General features: G+C 33.5%; 1 protein-coding gene across 10 annotated transcripts in view; it reads left to right on the top strand.

The window, feature by feature from the left end:
- Positions 1-17869, top strand: part of TANC2 (tetratricopeptide repeat, ankyrin repeat and coiled-coil containing 2) — a 535383-nt gene that overhangs the window by 310423 nt on the left and 207091 nt on the right. For all 10 annotated transcript variants that reach the window (XM_031965901.1, XM_031965907.1, XM_031965906.1 and 7 more), the window contains 2 exons: positions 6582-6730; positions 12728-12914. In XM_031965901.1, coding sequence (XP_031821761.1) covers positions 6582-6730; positions 12728-12914 — 336 coding nt within the window. The remainder of the gene's footprint in view (positions 1-6581; positions 6731-12727; positions 12915-17869) is intronic.

Below are 17869 nucleotides of genomic sequence, written 5' to 3'. Positions count from 1 at the left end.
TCATACATGACTGAAACAAATGAATAACAACAAAATCATGGACACTTGGTAAATTTTATATATCCTGTATCAAAAGAAAAAATACCATATATTTCAGAAGTAGACATTTAAATTTCTTTGTTTTCATAAAACAACAAGCTTACCATTTGGGTATTTGGCATAAAAATAAACAATTTCATGTAAATTAGCTTATAAAACTTAAACTATTGGATTCTGAAACAGACTTGATATATATATCCTCCTTTTGTTCATAGTCTGAAGAAAAAGAAACATAGACTACCTAGTAAGTAATTGTTCAGTTTCCAAATGATTTTTCCATCAAAATGAAGTATTTTAAATAAAGAAAGCATTCTTTATATCCATACAAAGCTACTGACATTTATAAAAATTGGCTTATATTAATTTTTAAATTGCTGATGTGATTATCTTTCACATGTTCAAAAATCTGTATTTCTTTATTAATTCATCTGAAGCCCTGAAATGTATTATACTTGCTATTTTGGATGAACATTGCCACATGTTACAGCCAAGCAGATATCATTTGAGAATGTGTCATTTTAAATATTATGTTATTAGAAGTTATAATTCTTATTCCCTGATATCTTTGTATAGTTTAATAGATCTTAAAATAGACATGTTCTCAGTTAAGTTCTTTTTAAACTAAAAAACTTACTAAGTAAAAAATTTTAAATCCAATTTCCAGGTTTTTTTTAAAGAGGAATCTATAGTTATTTACCTAATAACTTATAAGAAAATTGCTATGTATCCCTATGTGTCACTTCATTATGCTCAGCCTAACAGCAGTAGGAGTTGTTGAAGGGAATCTTGTTCTTTGTGTCATAGATTAATAATATAGACACATAATTTGCAGTTTATGCCTCCATGTCCTGCTTAGTGTGTCTGTATTGAGAAAACTATGGAACTTCCCCCCAAGTATTTGCTTAATTATACTTCACCAAGAAAAGATAATTTTCATTAAAAAGATTATTCCTTTCTTGGCTTTCTCCCTAATTAGAAAAATTTAAGTTTAGTGTTTATCTCTGAAAAAATAAATTATAACTCTAAATTGACTATTCAGAAATATTTGACTAATCAGTTAATTAAAATGTAAAAATCATAGAATCTTAAAATTCAAAGAAACCTAGAAGTCATTTAGCCCAACTTCCAATGCACTGCAGAATTCCCTCTAACCCTTCTCAGTAGGTAGTCATCTGTATTCATTATCAGTTGAAATGTGTCAATTCATAACAATGACAACCACACTTTATAGTTTGGAAAGAGAAGTATAATCTTTGACACTAGGTATTTTATTTAGTTTTTTTTCTTTCATTTTTTCTTTTCTTTTTTGTATTATATTTCCTGAAATTTTCTCAGTTTAAAATATTATTTCTCTATAGTTTAATTTCACATTCTTGGGAGTCTGGTTTATACAAATAAACAGTTGTGCTTACAATAAGATTTGAAAAAGTCCTGTCTTAAATGAAATGAATTAGAAATAAATCTGATAACTCATCATATTCTTCTTATAGCTGTCCATGAAATTGAATAGAAACACACAAGCACTTATTTAGAGCAAAAGGAACTTTGAAAACCAATCCTCTATTTTACAGATGAGGAACTGAAGTCTAAAGAGATTTGAATTATTTGTTTAGGGTTAAAGAGATAATAAGAGGCAGAAGTGGAAATTTAATAAACCAGGTTTTATGTTTCCAAATTCAGTACTTTTTCTATTGATAATAGTGATAACTGACATTGATATGAAGCTTTTAACTTGCCATAGGCCCTTAAAAAATTTTAGGAATTCTTAGAGCATCAAAGTCAGAGTTAATTTTTAATATATTGATAACTGTATCTCAATATAGTTGCTTTCCTATGTAATCCTTTGTACCTCATGTGCATTTTAAAACATTGAAGTGTCCACAGACTTTACTAGGATGCCAAAGGGTGCCAGAGCACTAAAAAAGATTAAAACCCCTCTGAAAAATATCCCTCATCAGGAGCATGAATCCCTTATACATCATCCTTTACAAATTATATTTTATACTTGAGTTATAGATAGGTTTACAAAATCTTTGTGTGAACATTATCAATTTAAAATTTGTATAAGCCCTATTCACATTTACCAGTGCTTTCATATCTCAGCTATAGACTTTTTTTGCCTCTTTTTAAAAAATTAAAGCTTTTTATTTACAAAGCATATGTATGGGTAATTTTTCCAACATTGACCCTTGCATAATCTTTTGCTCCAGATTTTCCTCTCCTTCCCCCGGCCCCTCCTCTAGCTGACAAATAGTCCAATATATGTTAAATATGTTGAAATACGTGTTAAATCCAATATACACACACATACACATATTTATATAGTCATCTTGGTGCACAAGAAAAATCAGATCAAGAAGGAAGAAAAAGAAAAATTGAGAAAGAAAACAAAATGTAAGCAAATAACAATAGAGAGAGTAAGAATTGCTATGTTGTGTTCCACACTCTGTTCCCATGGTTCTCTCTCTGGGTGTAGGTGGCTCTCTTTATCACTGAGCAAGTGGAACAAGTTTGAATCATCTCAATATTGAAGAGAGCCACCTCCATCATATATATAAATATAAATATATATATATATATATATATATATATATATATATATACCTACAAATTCAGAATGTTGTCTCTAATATGACTGGGAATTTTTATTTTGGATTTTCTTTTAGGAAGTAACTGGTAAATTTTTTGTTTCTACTTTGCCTTATATGTTTTAAATGATATGAGGAGTTTTAAAATTCTCTGAAATGTTAATAATTAGGCTAATTTTTTTTGTTTTGTTTTGGCTTTCAGGTAGTTCATTGATTTTAAATTCTCCCTCATCAGTCCTTTCCCAAGTCATTTGTTTTTGCTATAAGATAGATTACATTTTTTCCCATTTTTTTCAGTTTTTTTATTTTGTTTTAATACTTCTTGTAACTTCATTATAGTTATTATCTTTGCTTTGGTCCATTCTAATTTTTAGGGAGTTAGTTAGTTGGGAAAGATTTTTGTACTTTTTGTTCCCAGCTGTTAATTTCCTTTCCTTTTCTTTTTTCATAGCTCTCATTGATTTCCCCATACCCTTTCTTTTTTTACTCCAAAGATATAATTTGGTTGTTCAAAATCTTATAACTCTTTCTTCATCTTTTCCAAGAATTCTAGTTAAACTTGTGCCCAAGCTGTGTTTCTTTTGTTTTTGTTTTCTTTTCCTTTTTTTTATGTCTTACTTATAGATGTTTTGGAGTTTGTACATCAGTGTCACCCTAATAGCTTTTTTATGGTAGGAGTCTTTTTTTTTTTTTTTTTTTTGTTTACCCATTCTTCCAGCCTTCTTTCTGACTTTTAAACTTATGTTAAAGTTTTAGACTCTATGCCCTTTTAGAGGGAAGGTCTGGACTGGTCTTCTGGGTGGTTTCTTGGAATATTGAGTGTTAGGTTTTTCCAGGCTCTCAGGAACAGCTCAGCTTGGTGGTCTGTGAGCTTTCAGTGCTCCCAAAGTGATTCATCTAAGGCAACATCAGATTACTACCCTCCTGTTCTAGGCTCTGCAAATTTCTGAATGTGATTTGGGTTATTGAGCAATTTGTATATTAGGTTATTGGGTTTGGTATATTGAACATTATACCTATGGGCTTACCCTGTTTGGAATTCAGTAGACTACTGAAGGACTAAGCTACTATAATCTTGCTGGAAATTTCTGCTGTTTCAGAATGACAGAATTGCAGGCTCCTCCTCATGTCTGTGGTTCCTGACATGGTTATTTCTCTGTGGGCTTCAGATTGGATTAGGAGCTTGATCTGACAAACTTGCTATGAGAATAACATGAAATAATAGTTGTAAAGTGCTTAGTTAGAACTATGAAAGGAACACATAGTAGAAGCTATGCAAATGCTAAGTTATCATCTCCCACATTTTCCACTCAGCTCCTAGGAATCAGAGCCACACAGTTGTTGCTTGCTTCTTTATAAGTATAAAACCTAGAGTGATCACTCCTCACCCTGAAAAGCCGTCCCTACCAAGGCACAGGATTTCTTTTCAGGCAGTCCTAGATTTGTGATTCTTGGCTGTGAAGTGACCAACAGAGCTTCTAATTGACACCTATTCCTATTTAGACCCTTTAATGCTAGTTTTGGAAGTTACTTTCCTGCAGTACAAATTCTCCCTAGTCCTTACAGTAATCCTTCTCCAGATGGTCTTCTAAGTTATTAAGCTTCTCTGCCATCCCCGTTGCTGGACCCCTAGAGCCACCATCCCTTCTAATCATGTCAAAGACATTAGACACAGTCATCTCTGTGTCATCCTACTCTTAATTAATTCTTGTTTTGTCAACAACAATACTAGATGATGACCAGTTCTGATGGTTCAGGCCATCCTCAGCAACGAGATCAACCAAATCATTTCTAATGGAGCAGTAATGAACTGAACTAGCTATACCCAGGAAAAGAACTCTGGGAGATGACTAAAAACCATTACATTGAATTCCCAATCCCTATATTTATGCACACCTGCATTTTTGATTTCCTTCACAAGCTAATTGTACAATAATTCAGAGTCTGATTCTTTTTGTACAGCAAAATAATGTTTTGGTCATGTATACTTATTGTGTATCTAAGTTATATTTTAATATATTTAACATCTACTGGTCATCCTGCCATTTAGGGGAGGGGGGGGTAAGAGGTGAAAAATTGGAACAAGAGGTTTGGCAATTGTTAATGCTGTAAAGTTACCCATGTATATATCCTGTAAATAAAAGGCTATTAAATAAAAAAAAAATTCTTGCTTTGCTTTTTTCTATTGATGAGAACAAAGGACCTTGAGACTAAAAAGAATAAAACAAAAGTAATTAGTAGGGAATTTTTACCCAATGGAAGTAATAAGATATAAGACAGTCTCTAGTCATCTTACTTCCCAAGAATGTGAGTTAAGTTATCAAATTAATTAATTTTAAAAGAAAGAAAAGAGGATCCATATTGAAAACTATTAACTAGGAAGTTTGAATTGAAGTCTTAGTAAGTTTCTAGAATATATTATTAGTAAGAAGGTAGCTAGCAAACAACAGTTAAAGAAATGGTCATTTTCGAAGAACCAATATGTCTTCAAGAACAGCTCATGGCAGGAAACTCCTCCTCACATTTTTTTGACAGGGTTAAGCTATTAGAACAAGGAAATGATAAAAACATAAATACTTACATTTAACATTTAATGATTATCATCTTGTAATGGAAGAGATGGATAGATATAGGCTAATGATAATAGAATTTTGATAGATTTGGAACAGGTCAAATGATTAAACATAAGAAGGAAATATTAATGCTTCCATATGAATTTGAAAAGGAGGTCTCTAGTGTAGTGACTTAGGGACCTGTGTGTGACTTGCTGTTGTTATTATGGTTAACATTTTTATCTATAACTTAAATAAAGGTATAGGTAGTTTGCTTATCATATTTATAGGTTCTACAAAGCTAGAAGAGACATCAAATACATGAATGATCTCAAAGTTACAATCCAAAAAGTTTTCAATGGGCTAAAATATTTGTCTGAATCTAATAAAATGAAATTCAGTAAGAGTAATCAAAATCTTATGCTTGGTTTCCTATGACAAATTTCACACTTAGAAGATGGGGAGGGAGTGTTTTAATAGACAATATGAATTCAGGGTGTGATATGTCCATCCCTACTCCCACCCCCCAAAAGTAAATAGGATCTTTGACTGTTATTTCAAAATTATTATTTCTGAAAATGAGAAAACAATATCATTGTTTAACTTTGCTTCTGTAAGAGACTACATTTAAATTATTGCATTCAGCTTTGGGCATGGTGTTTTAAGGTACAACAACAACCTAGAGATTATACAAAAGTTAGTTAGAGAAGAGAGCTGTTGAGGAAATTATAGATAATTTAGTCTAAAGAGAAGATTTGGGGTAGTTATGATAAATGTCTTTAAGTGATCAAGGACTAACATGTGAAAGAAAGTATAGCTATATTTTATTTAATCCCCTAGGGAAAAATGAGTATTAGTGGATGGACATTACAAAAATGTAGATTTAGATTATTGTCAGTAAAACATTAAACAATGAGAGCTGTCTGAAAGTGGAAAAGGCTGCCTCGCTAAGTTGTGAATCTTTTCCCTCTCCACATTGGAAGTTTTCAAGCAAACCCTGAATGACCACTTTCCAGATATGATGTATAGTACTATCTTATCTTGGTATATATTAAATTAATTGGACTCCCTTCTGACTTTGAAATGCTGTGATATATGCAGTATTGACAGAACCTAAAACTGGGTCTATATTATGATGTAACTTTCTAAAGAGTTCTTTTTCCTTTCAGGTTGTTTTAATAACAGTCTCCTACCTAAATTTTTCAAGGTTTAAAGTAGATAATTCAAGAATATGAATAAATTAGAGTTAGATATTGTTACATTGTGAAATCTGTTTCTAGACAGAAATCTGTGATAAATGAAATCAGGAGGCAAGTCACTGAAATAATACAGTAAAAAACTAGATTTGTACTCATTCCATTATGAAAAGCTTATTTGTTTTACCATATTCTTTTTACTGTAGGTGATGTGGAGCAAGAACTTGGGCCCCCTCCATCAGTAGATGAGGCAGCAAATACACTCATGACTCGCCTGGGCTTCCTCCTTGGAGAGAAAGTCACAGAAGTGCCACCAGGGGCCCAGTACAGCATGGAGGTGCAAGATGAAAATCAGGTAAGATACTTTGTTTCAGCATGAGGAATGAAAGGAGGTCCTGCTTTTCCTTTTGCTTTCTGTAACCTGTTATCAACCTGCCAAACTGGAGAGGAAAGGGACTTTTGAGGCCTGTGGAGATTAATTTCTTTTGTAGAATTTAATTTTTATATGTATTATATTTTGACAGCTAATGGAAAAATCTTTTAATTTTGAATTTTGGTTAAGTAGTGTTTATGTCGCAGCCTTCCTGTTCTAATTTCAAAAGGGCCTAGCTTCTAAACTGACTTTTTTGCTGCATTCAAAGCAGTACAGATAATAGGGGGCACATAGGCCTTAAACTAACCTTTTATGACTTTGGATAAGTGGCAATATTTGGATCTCAGTTCCTTCAACTGTAAAATGAAGGGATCAGATTAGATGATCTTTAAGGTCTCTTTGAGCTACAGCCTTCAATTCTAAAATAGTTTCAGTTTATAAATCAAATGCATTGTAATGAAGTATTTCATTTAGAAGTTGCTCTCCTCCCAAAAAAAATTTGTGATGATGATTAAGGGCAATAGAAAAGTACATATTTTCCTTAGGTTTTTTAAATGTACATTCTTAATTATTAACAGGAGTCAATAATGAAAATTTTCTAACTTTAATTTTGTTTTGCCATTTTGGCCAGCCATAAAGGATAGGATTATTGAACATTTTAAAGTCATATATTAATCATGGCTGGAGTTGTTTTTGTGTATGTATGTTTTAATTTTTTATTTAAAACTTTAATCCAAAATAAGAAAAAAAATGGAAAAAGAAAAAAAACAAAACAAAACAAAACAAAACAAAAAAAATTATTGTGTCCCCAGCAGAAGATCAAGGAGGATTCAAAATATATAACAATAAATTTCCATTTCCAGAAAGCATATATAGTGATAGAAGAAATTGTGTCCATTTTTTCTTTGTTTCTGTCTAGATTTTCTTTGGTTCTCTTCTATGCACTTTTTACTTTATTCTTTTTTTCCCCTTTCCTTCCCTTTATCTCCCCCAAGAAAGCTATAGTTAAACACAGATATATATTTAGATATGCATATGGATAGATAGATACACACATGTATATACATATGTACACACACTATGCATACACATACCATACATACATATATAATATGGCTGACATATAATGTAGATTTCTCTCTTGATTGAATCTTTTTCAAGTTTGACTTTGAGATCAGTCAGTGTCGTACCACTGCTACTTTTTTTCCCTAATAAATTCTGATCATTGTTATTGTGTTTGTATATATCCCTTATTTCCTATCCCTGCTAACTCTTATATTAATTCTACTCCTTACCTTGCCTTGCTATTACTTAACCTCCTCCCAGCCATGTGGGATTCCTTCCACATCTTATCCCCTTATCTTTTTTTCTCCCTCTCCCCTTAATCTGCACACTAGACCACTCACCTGCATTAGGCCCCAGATGTTACAGATTTCTACATAGTTCCTTATCAGTAGAGGTTACCTCAACCTTTTGGGACTTACCTCCCAGACTGTGATTGAGGCTGAGGCTAACTCTATACCCAGCTAACCCCAGGACCCCCCTATTTGCTTGCTAGTTTAGAGGAGCTAGCCTGGAGGTATTTACACTTGTCATTGTCAAATGACATAGTATATTTTAAGGTTCTAAGAAAAAAGAATTAATTTTATTAACAATAATGATGTGAAATGCAAATACACTTAAATTGGAATATACCTTGGAATTAGATTTGAATCAAAAAGAAATAATGCTAATTAAATTCTTTCTTATTAAACTAAAGAGAAAAGAATCAGAAGAAAAATCCTTTTAAAACATTGTAGAAGAAATAGTCTTTAGTATAATAGTAGCAGCTTATAATAATTCTTTGGTAACTATTATTGATTAACTATTAGAATAAAATAGTTTTTCTTTTTTTATTCTAATTTTTAAAATAAGAAAACTGAGGATCAATCAGTAAAATGATTTCCATCCAAGTTTTAATGAGGCTGGTAGGTGTCAGGGGGAGGACTTGAATATACATCTTTTGACTTTATGTCTACAATGCATTATACTCCCTCTACAGGATATAGACAGTATTAAGCACAGTCAGAAGACAATAGGATAGTTCTTTTTTTTTTTTTTTTTTTTTTTTTTTTTAAACTTCTTTTTGCGGGGGAGGGATGAATCTGGAGCATCAATCAAGGTTAAGTGATTTGCCTAGGGTCATATAGCTAGTAAGTGTCTCAGGCCATATTTGAATGATTCAATACTTAGCAGAAGATTTTTATCAAATCCAAGAGTTTATTTTTCCTTTGCCTAACAGAGGTTGTATAATCACTGAAAGATTTCAATTTGGGGATTTGAAGAAATACTAAAGAATAGCCAGTTTCGCAATAGCATTTTTAATTTTAGCAGAGGTCTAGAGTTTACCATTAGTGTAAATCACTATTCTGCACTGAGATATAAGGCATTCAGAAATCAAAATTAGTGTTTCTTTTCTTAGACATTGTGATTTATTTGTCTCACTAGGGTGTCAGAAGTTTCTTTGATGGACATAGGTCCTACTTCTTTTAGGCTTTGTTTATGTGTATTTTAGCACATAGTACTTTTACTTTTTCATTAATCCATTCATATGCTCTTAAAATACAATTTGAAAATTCAAGTTCTTACCTGCTATAATAGTATGTTGCAAGTAATTAATGGTAGAACTAGAACGAACACTTTCTGAATTAATTCATGCTAACAATGTGTAGCCCTCTGCTGGAGTATCTATTGATTCAGGCAGAAGTCATTCCATCATGTTATTATTGTTCAGTTGTTTCAATCTTTTCTGATTCTTTGTGAAACCATTTGTGGTTTTCCTGGCAAAATTACTAGAGTGGTTTGCCATTTTCATCTTTAGCTCTTTTTATAAATGAGAAAATTGACAGAAACAGGGTTAAGTGACTTGTCCAGAGTCACACAGCTAGGAAGTGTCTGAGGCCAGATTTAAATTCAGGAAGATGCTTCTTTCTGACTTCAGACTCAATCCTCTTGGTCTACCACATCACCTAGTTGCTCCAGCCACTCTAGTACTAATGTAATAGTAAATCTCTTCTTTAACAAATGGACAAAAAATATAACATCTAAAAATGTTAATAACTTTATAAAGCCACTCTCATCAAAATGATAGCTCTTTGATAAGAGATCAACATAGAAATAACTATGTAAATATGAGAAAGTTGTTTATCTTTCTTTTCCTTTATTATTTACTCTAGACAAACATCATTTTACAAAATGTAACTTATATCAGTGAAAAATCAGATACCTTTGGTGAAAAAAATGAACTTGGATTAAAGCCCTTGAAAATTCACTCACCTCCTATTAAAGAAACTACCCTTCTCCAACAAAAGTTAACAGCATTAGAATATAGGGATTTGAGGAAAGAACCTTCACCCAAGAAATTGCTAACAAGAAAGATACTTACATGTTAAGAATTGTTAGGAAGTTAAGTAATTTTCCTTAAATATTAAAAAGATTAAAGAAAATCATTCAAATTGCTGAATTCTGAGGTGTCAGTTACAGATCATAGAATCACCGAGTTTAAAAGGACCTCAAAAGCTATCTAGTTCAAGAATTTGTTTTACATGACACCAAGTAGCCATCTCTTGAAATTAGCTTGCTCTTGAGAGCAAGCTTAAAAAAAAATGCTTGACTACTGTTTATTAAATATAATGGCATTCCCAATAAAGAATATTAGGCAGTTGTTTTATTAAAATGAGAGATTCAACTTGAAACTACAATATTAAGATTTTGAAGTTATCAGACTATGTATACCCTTTCACCTAGCAGTGTTTCTACTTAATTATATCCCAAATTATATCCCAAAGAGATCTTAAAGGAGGAAAAGGGACCCACGGGTGCAAAAAATGTTTATGGCAACCCTTTTTGTAGTGGCAAGAAACTGGAAACTGAATAGATATCCATCAATTGGAGAATGGCTGAATAAATTATGTCTATGAATGTTATGAATATTCTGTAAGAAACGACCAGCAGAATGATTTCATAGAGGCCTGGAGAGACTTACATGAACAGATACTAAGTGAAATGAGCAGAACTAGGAGATCATTATACATGGCAACAAGACTATATGATAATCAGTCCTAATAGGCAATGAGATGATTCAAACCAGTTCCACTTGCTCAATGATGAAGAGAGCCATCTACACTCAGAGAGGACTGTAGGAACAGTGTGGAACATAACATAGCATTCTCATTCTGTTGTTCTTTGCTTGCATTTTGTTTTCTTTCTCAGTTTTTCTTCCTTATTGATCTGATTTTTCTTGTGCAGCAAGATAATCATATAAATATGTATACATATATTGGATTTAACATATATTTTAACATATTTAATATGTATTGGACTACCTGCTATCTAGGGGAAGGAGTAGGGAGAAAAGGGGGATAATTTGGAATAGATTGCTTTGCAAGGATCAACGATGAAAAATTATACATACGTATGTTTTGTAAATACACTTTTGTAAATAAAAAGACTTCCTTACCTCTGGCACGCTGTGACATAATAGAGATGATCTGGAAAGTAGTAGAGCAGCAGATGGTGGGTGTGAGCAGACTGCAACATAATAAATAAAAGCCTTTTGAAAAGTTTAAGAATTTTATCAGGAAAATGTGTGAGAACTGGACAGGTAGACAATCCATGTGCTTCCTTGATATCCTCATGAGGTCAAGAGAAAGTGAAGAAGGCTTAGAACATATTAAGTGGGCCCTTTCTGATGAACTTAAGGAAGACATCAATAAGAATCCTACAGGATAAGTAGATATAAGTTCTGATCTGTACCTTTGTAGACATACCAAGTTGGCACCTTTGTGCCACTGTTCCAGCTGAATAGGATATATCCTTCTGGGCAAGTAGCTCTGCTGCTAGGATCCCTGGGGGTGAGGGTGGAAAATGAGATTTGAAAACTCTTCCTCCACTGTTTCCCACTCACCCCTCCCACCCAACTTTTCCACAGATCCATAGCCTGGACTTAATCTGAGCTGCCCAACTCTTGAACCTCAAACTTCTCTTCCAAGATTAGTTTTTAAAGCCCTGTAAGGGCCTTTAAAAAAAAAAAAAAATTCCTGTCCAATGACCTTTCTCCTTTCTAAATCAGTCAGAAAATATTATAGCTTGTAACAGGAAAGCAGGTGTTAACATCTTATAGATTCATCAAACCTTCATTTGTGAGTTCACCCCATGACTATCACCTGAAGGGAGGTTGAGGGGGTGGGGCAGGAAATCAAGTCCCATTCCCTCCCTCTCCCCCACCTCCAGGGAACACCCAAATTGGTGAGATCACACAATTCCATTTGAGCCATGCCATTAACATTGCTATGACGGTGAGATCATGCAATTACCTAGTCATTGACATTTCTCTAGCCTTTGCAGGAGTAGAATAATAAATTGCAGCCTTTGTTCTTAAGGATGACACTGACTTTATCCTAACTTGATGGTAATTGAAAAAAAGAACATTAGCTTCACTGGAAGATGATATGACTTGGGGAAGTCTATACTTTGTTTCAGGAGGATGTGGATTCAAGTACTTCTTTATGGTGGTGGACAGTAACTTAATCTCTAGCCCTCAGGCAACTCTTAAAAACATCCACCAAGTTATAGATGGGTTTCGATCAGTACCAGATACTAGATGTACTGAGCTAACTTTCCAGAGAGAATTTAGCTTGCTGTGCCTGTTTTTCTCCCACAGTCTCTGCTTGTTTTAAATTCACTGAATTTCATGTTGAATGCAAGACTTGGAAGCTTACATGCCCGGAGGTGAAAAGAAATACAAACTAGCCAAGCTCTGACTAGCTCTGCATTTGTCTAAGGCAGAGAAGTTGTACATTGTTGGATATTTCTCTTTCTTCTGATCTTCTTTGCTGTTTCTAAAAGGTGTTCTATCCTGCAGTTTTACAGCTATATTGATAGTTATTTCTACAACTATTGATCATTGCAAGTAATGTATTCTTCCTTTCTGTTTTTCAGACCTCAGCAGTCACTCAACGAATAAGTCCTTGTTCTACCTTGACTAGCAGCACTGCCTCTCCACCAGCCAGCAGCCCTTGCTCCACCCTCCCACCAGTCAATACCAATGCAACAGCAAAGGATTGCAACTATGGGGCTGTCACCAGTCCAACTTCCACACTTGAAAGCAGAGATAGTGGTATCATTGGTGAGTCCTAATTTGTACTAATAATTTTGGGGTTTATTTTTTCCTTTCTTTTAATGAAACTCCATGACCTTTTGATTTGAAAAGAAGTTTGATATTCTGCTTTGAAATTTTTTTTGGAAATGCATATATATCCAGAGGAAAAAATACATCTTTTCCCATCTTTGACTAGGTGTCTTATTACCATAGTAAGGGGTAAAGTGATAATTAGGGATGTGTTTGTCATGAACTTTAATGAAACTTTGAGAGAACAATACAGGTGATTAGTATCTCTCTTCAAGTCTTCCCACTTCTGTAAAATTACTATATGAGGAAAAATTTTGTAAGTCATTTTAAACATTCTGTTCAGGCAGCTGGCTAATTTTTCACTCCCACCTGCTGAGGTTATTTAGTAAAAAATCAGTCCTCATTGATAGAAAGATTTGCCAAGAGGAAGATAGTAAGTGTACCTAGTCTGCTTTGTTGTCAGAACATTTTATTTGTTCTGAAGATCAGCCTTTTTTATATATTCTGAAAACAACTTCATAGCTTCATTTGGTTTTTGTGATTGGCAATAACAGCTTCAGTTCAGTCATTTTTCAATTGTATCTGACTCTGTGACCCTATTTGGAGCTTTTTGGACAAAGATACTAAAGAGGCTTGCCATTTTTTTGTCCAGCTCATTTTACAAATGAGAAAACTAAAAACTTACCCAATGTCTTATAGTAGGAAGTGTCCAAGGCTGTATTTCAGCTCACCAAGATGATTTTTCCTGACTCCAGGCTTAGCATTCTATCTGCTGCACCACCCAGATATCCAGTAGCTTCATATGGTTAGCCCAAAGTTAAAAACCTTCTATTATGATGTGAAAGTACTCCTTAGTTTTCAGAAACTTTAAATTAATACTGCCTTATTGTAGGGTTTTTTTTTTTTTTTTTGAATGAGGTAAAAGAGAGAAAATGGTATCCTTATCCATTTCTAAGGGACAATTTTACTTTGTCCCAGGGTTTCATGATATATATCAGTATGTGAAAAATGAGAACCTTTAAATTCTTCATTGGTATATAGAACTTGGAAAGTCCCCAAGATTTGAAATTTGTCAGTTTCAGCTTTCATATGTGAATTTTCAAACTCCTTACATAATGTTAAAATTTCCTCCTGGGACTTGGAAGCATCTTCCATATATTAGCTCTATTATTAGCAATTTGAAGCTGGGGTGGGGAAGAGTATTTTGAAAGAAGGGACTAGTGAGAGTTAATGTAGTTTGTTTCCAGTGTACACTCTTGAATATTTAATTATAACCAACTCTGGGTTGTAATAATATCTTTTATTTTTTAAAGCAGAAGTTCTTAACTTTTTGGCAGTTTGGTGAAACTGATGGCTCCTTTATCAGAATAATGTTTTTAAATGCATAAAATAAAATACATAGAATCAAAAGGAAACCAAATTATTTAAATACATTTTTTAAATATTTAAAAGTTTACATATCCTTGGTAAAGAATCCTTGCTTTTAGAGTCTTGCTTCTATATGTATATACATTATTCACATCTATACTTACAAAAGGAGCAGCTGGGAGGTACAATGGATAGAGTACTAAACCTGGAGTTAGGAAGATCTGATGAGTTCGAATGTAGCCTCAGGCATTTACTACCTATACTATTCTAGGCAAGTCACTTAACTCCTGTTTGTCTCAATTCTTCATGTGTAAAATAGGGATACACAGGAAATGCAAATGGCAAACCACTCCAGTATCTGCCAAGAAAACCCCAAGAACAACATCCATATGGTCATATAGAGTCAGGAATGAACAACTAAACAATAACAGTATTTATAAAGAAACAAATTTGGGAAAAGAATTGCAATGTAATATAATTGTAATGTAATCAGATAATATTTTCTCAGCCTTTAGATTTTATTTTTCTTCTTACAGGGGTAGATTTTTAAAAATAATCATTTCACCCATCTCTGTTTTGGTTCACTAGAGATATAGGGGAAATAGAATACTCTCTTAAATCTGTGTGTCCTGTTAGATGCCTCAAGTGGATCCTTTGGGCCCTTGAATAATTTCAGTGTTCTCTATATGTTAAAAGGAAAGTCACTAGTACACAATATCAAATAGCTAGTGTGGCAATGCTGGAGACATACTGTTTTGACCTCATATATTCCTTCTTTGTATGCCTTCCCAATTATGAGATCTTGCTCAATCTTTTTCACTGGCTGATTGTATTTGTAGGAGAGTATTCTTCATGTTATGAGATTTGTAGCAATGAGTTGTAACATCACAATCCATTTATAATTTTGTAGAATTAGATTTTTTTTTAATCTGTGTCATTTCAATAAAAATCTTTACTTTGAGCCCAATGCAGCTTCTGGCTGACTCTTAAAGACTAAATATCTCTGAAAGCTCAAAAGCTTTTGGATTATAAGTGAGACCCACAGAGTATCTTGAACCTGAGGTAGACATCCTTAAGAATGCCTTGACCTATGAGATTAAATTGGGGTATTTCCTGTGGAGGGTTCTACACTGTGCTGTCTATAAATCTCAAGCTATATTGTGCATGTCTAGAAATAATTATACTATAGATGTCTAGAAATGAAGACCAACCCCAAGGTGTTGTGAGTTTTAAAATATCCTTTTAGGTGCCACAATGTTGCATAATTGTATCAAGGGACAATTTAGATATTTCTTCATGTACAAGACAGTGTTTTGTGGTCAATTCTTTATTATCCTAATTGAGAGACACATTAGCACACATTACATGAACTAGCATATAACTCTCTCCAGTTTTCCTATCTGCCATAGTAGTTTTTGAGTCCCAAGGTACAGATCAAATAACATGCAGAGACATGAACATAGGAAGCAGTTCAGCCTAAGAATTTGAGGAAGGTGTGTACAAGAAGGAAAAAACTGGTAAATATGAATGGGTGGGCTTTTGGTGGTTTTTTTTTGGGGGGGGGGAGGTTTTGTTTGTTTGTTTGTTTTTTGGTCTATCCTCCAAATGGCTTCTTTTGGGTTCTTTATCTTACATTGTTGGGTAAAAGTGGATTGGTTAGGGAAACAATCTTATTTCACTAAAATACCCACATGTATTTGCAATATACAGAGGAGAAGGTGAGTAAATAGCAGCCTCTCTAGCATTTTCGCTTCTTGCCTTCTACTGTATGTAGGTACGAGTCACTTTCAGTTCAGTTCAGTTCAATATGTAAGTATCATTTATATTCAGTTTTATGCTTAGGTGCTTGGGTTTTGAAGACAAAATGAAAACTAGATTAATTTCAAGAAACTATGTTTTATTTAATACATCCTTTAAAGAACACTAGAATAAGAACAACATTCAAGATAAACTCCTTTCTGGTTTGTTGTTGTTCATTAGTTTTTCAGTTGCATTTCAGTCTTAGTAACCCCATTTGGGATTTTTCTGTCAAAGATACTGGAGTGGTTTGCCATTTTTCTTCTCCAGCTCATTTTCCAGATGAGGAAACTTGGGTAAATAATGTTAAATGACTTGCTCAGAGTCACACATCTAGTAATTGTCTGAGGCCAGATATGAACTCAGGAAAAGAAGTCTTCCTAACTCCAAGCCTACTACTCTCTTCACTTCATCAGCCAATTGCTGCTCTCCCTTTCCACTTTATAGCTTTATAATTCCTATGTTTGTTTGGGACAGTGAAAGTGATAGAAAAAGCCAACAGTTTTGTAAGATTATCTAAGAGAAACAAAGAAAGCTATGTGAAAAGGAGAGAGGGCAGGAGAAAATAAGGAGGCAGCTCATAGAATGTGTAATCTACAATGAGAAAAAAATTCAGAGTTGAATTTGCTATATTTTTATTTATGCATTGCTCAGTGCTGTTAGGGACATTCCCAAAACAACAGCTTCTAGTGTTAATTGTAAAGATAGTAAAAGGAATAGGGGACCTTTCAGCCTCAACAATTAATAGTTATTCCAAGTGAGAAAAATTATAAAACATTTTCATCACCAGAGTTTTCAGTTTCCATGATCATAATTGTACATATAAGTCTTTATAAAACCATTTATAAACAAATATCCCTGGTCTGCTTGTGAAGAAACCTGCTAGTTTAGGCTTCTCCCTACATGTCTGTGCTGGCAGAGAGCAGTGAAGTGTGACTGGTGTTCTTTGTAGAGTATGAGGGTGGAAGTAGGGCAGAGTTAATACAAAGTATTCTGTTTTCTAGCCAAAAAGTATGAAAACATTACCTGTTGCTAGAAGCTCTGCAGCACAAAACATTGAGGAACTCTGGGAAGAATTAACCACACTTGTTATTTATCATCATAACTACACAAAGAACAAGCTCAAATAAAAATCAGGAATATATGTTACCTTGTTTACATTAAGGCAATAGGTCTATTTATAAATATGTTTAAAGTTGGTTGTCTTGATGGCTATTTTTAGCTATCTCTGTCTTTCAAAAAGCAAATTCTTACTTTTGTCCATTATTTCAAAATGATTTTTTTATGTGCAAGGCAATGTGCTAGGCACTGGGCATCCAAAGACAAAACAAGAAATAAGCCTTCAGTCAACTAGCATTTATTAAGTATGTGTCTTGTGTTAGGTATTGGAGATTCAAAGACAAAATAAGAAAACTCTTTTACCCTCAAGCAATCAAGTATTGATTATATGCCCCCAATGTACTGGTACTGTGTTACATATTGAGACTCCAAATACAAAGAATGAAACCAACCTACTTGTAATGAGCCTACATTCTGGTGGAGGAGATAACATGCATATAAAAAAATTATGCTGCCAGAATTCAGTGCCTAAACACATAAGTAGATTTGCAATAATTTGAAAAGAGAATATCCTAATGACTAGGGGATCAAAAGATTTCCCAAAGGATGTGGCACATAAACTGAACTTTAAATGAAGTTAGAAACTTTAAGGTGAGGAAGAAGTGCTTTTTAGATATGTAGAACAGACTTTTGCAGAGGTACAAAAGAGAAAACAAAATTCTGAGTAA

Source organism: Sarcophilus harrisii, chromosome 4, assembly GCF_902635505.1.
Source record: "Sarcophilus harrisii chromosome 4, mSarHar1.11, whole genome shotgun sequence".
NCBI lineage: Eukaryota > Metazoa > Chordata > Mammalia > Dasyuromorphia > Dasyuridae > Sarcophilus > Sarcophilus harrisii.
This window is presented reverse-complemented; position numbering and strand designations above follow the sequence as displayed.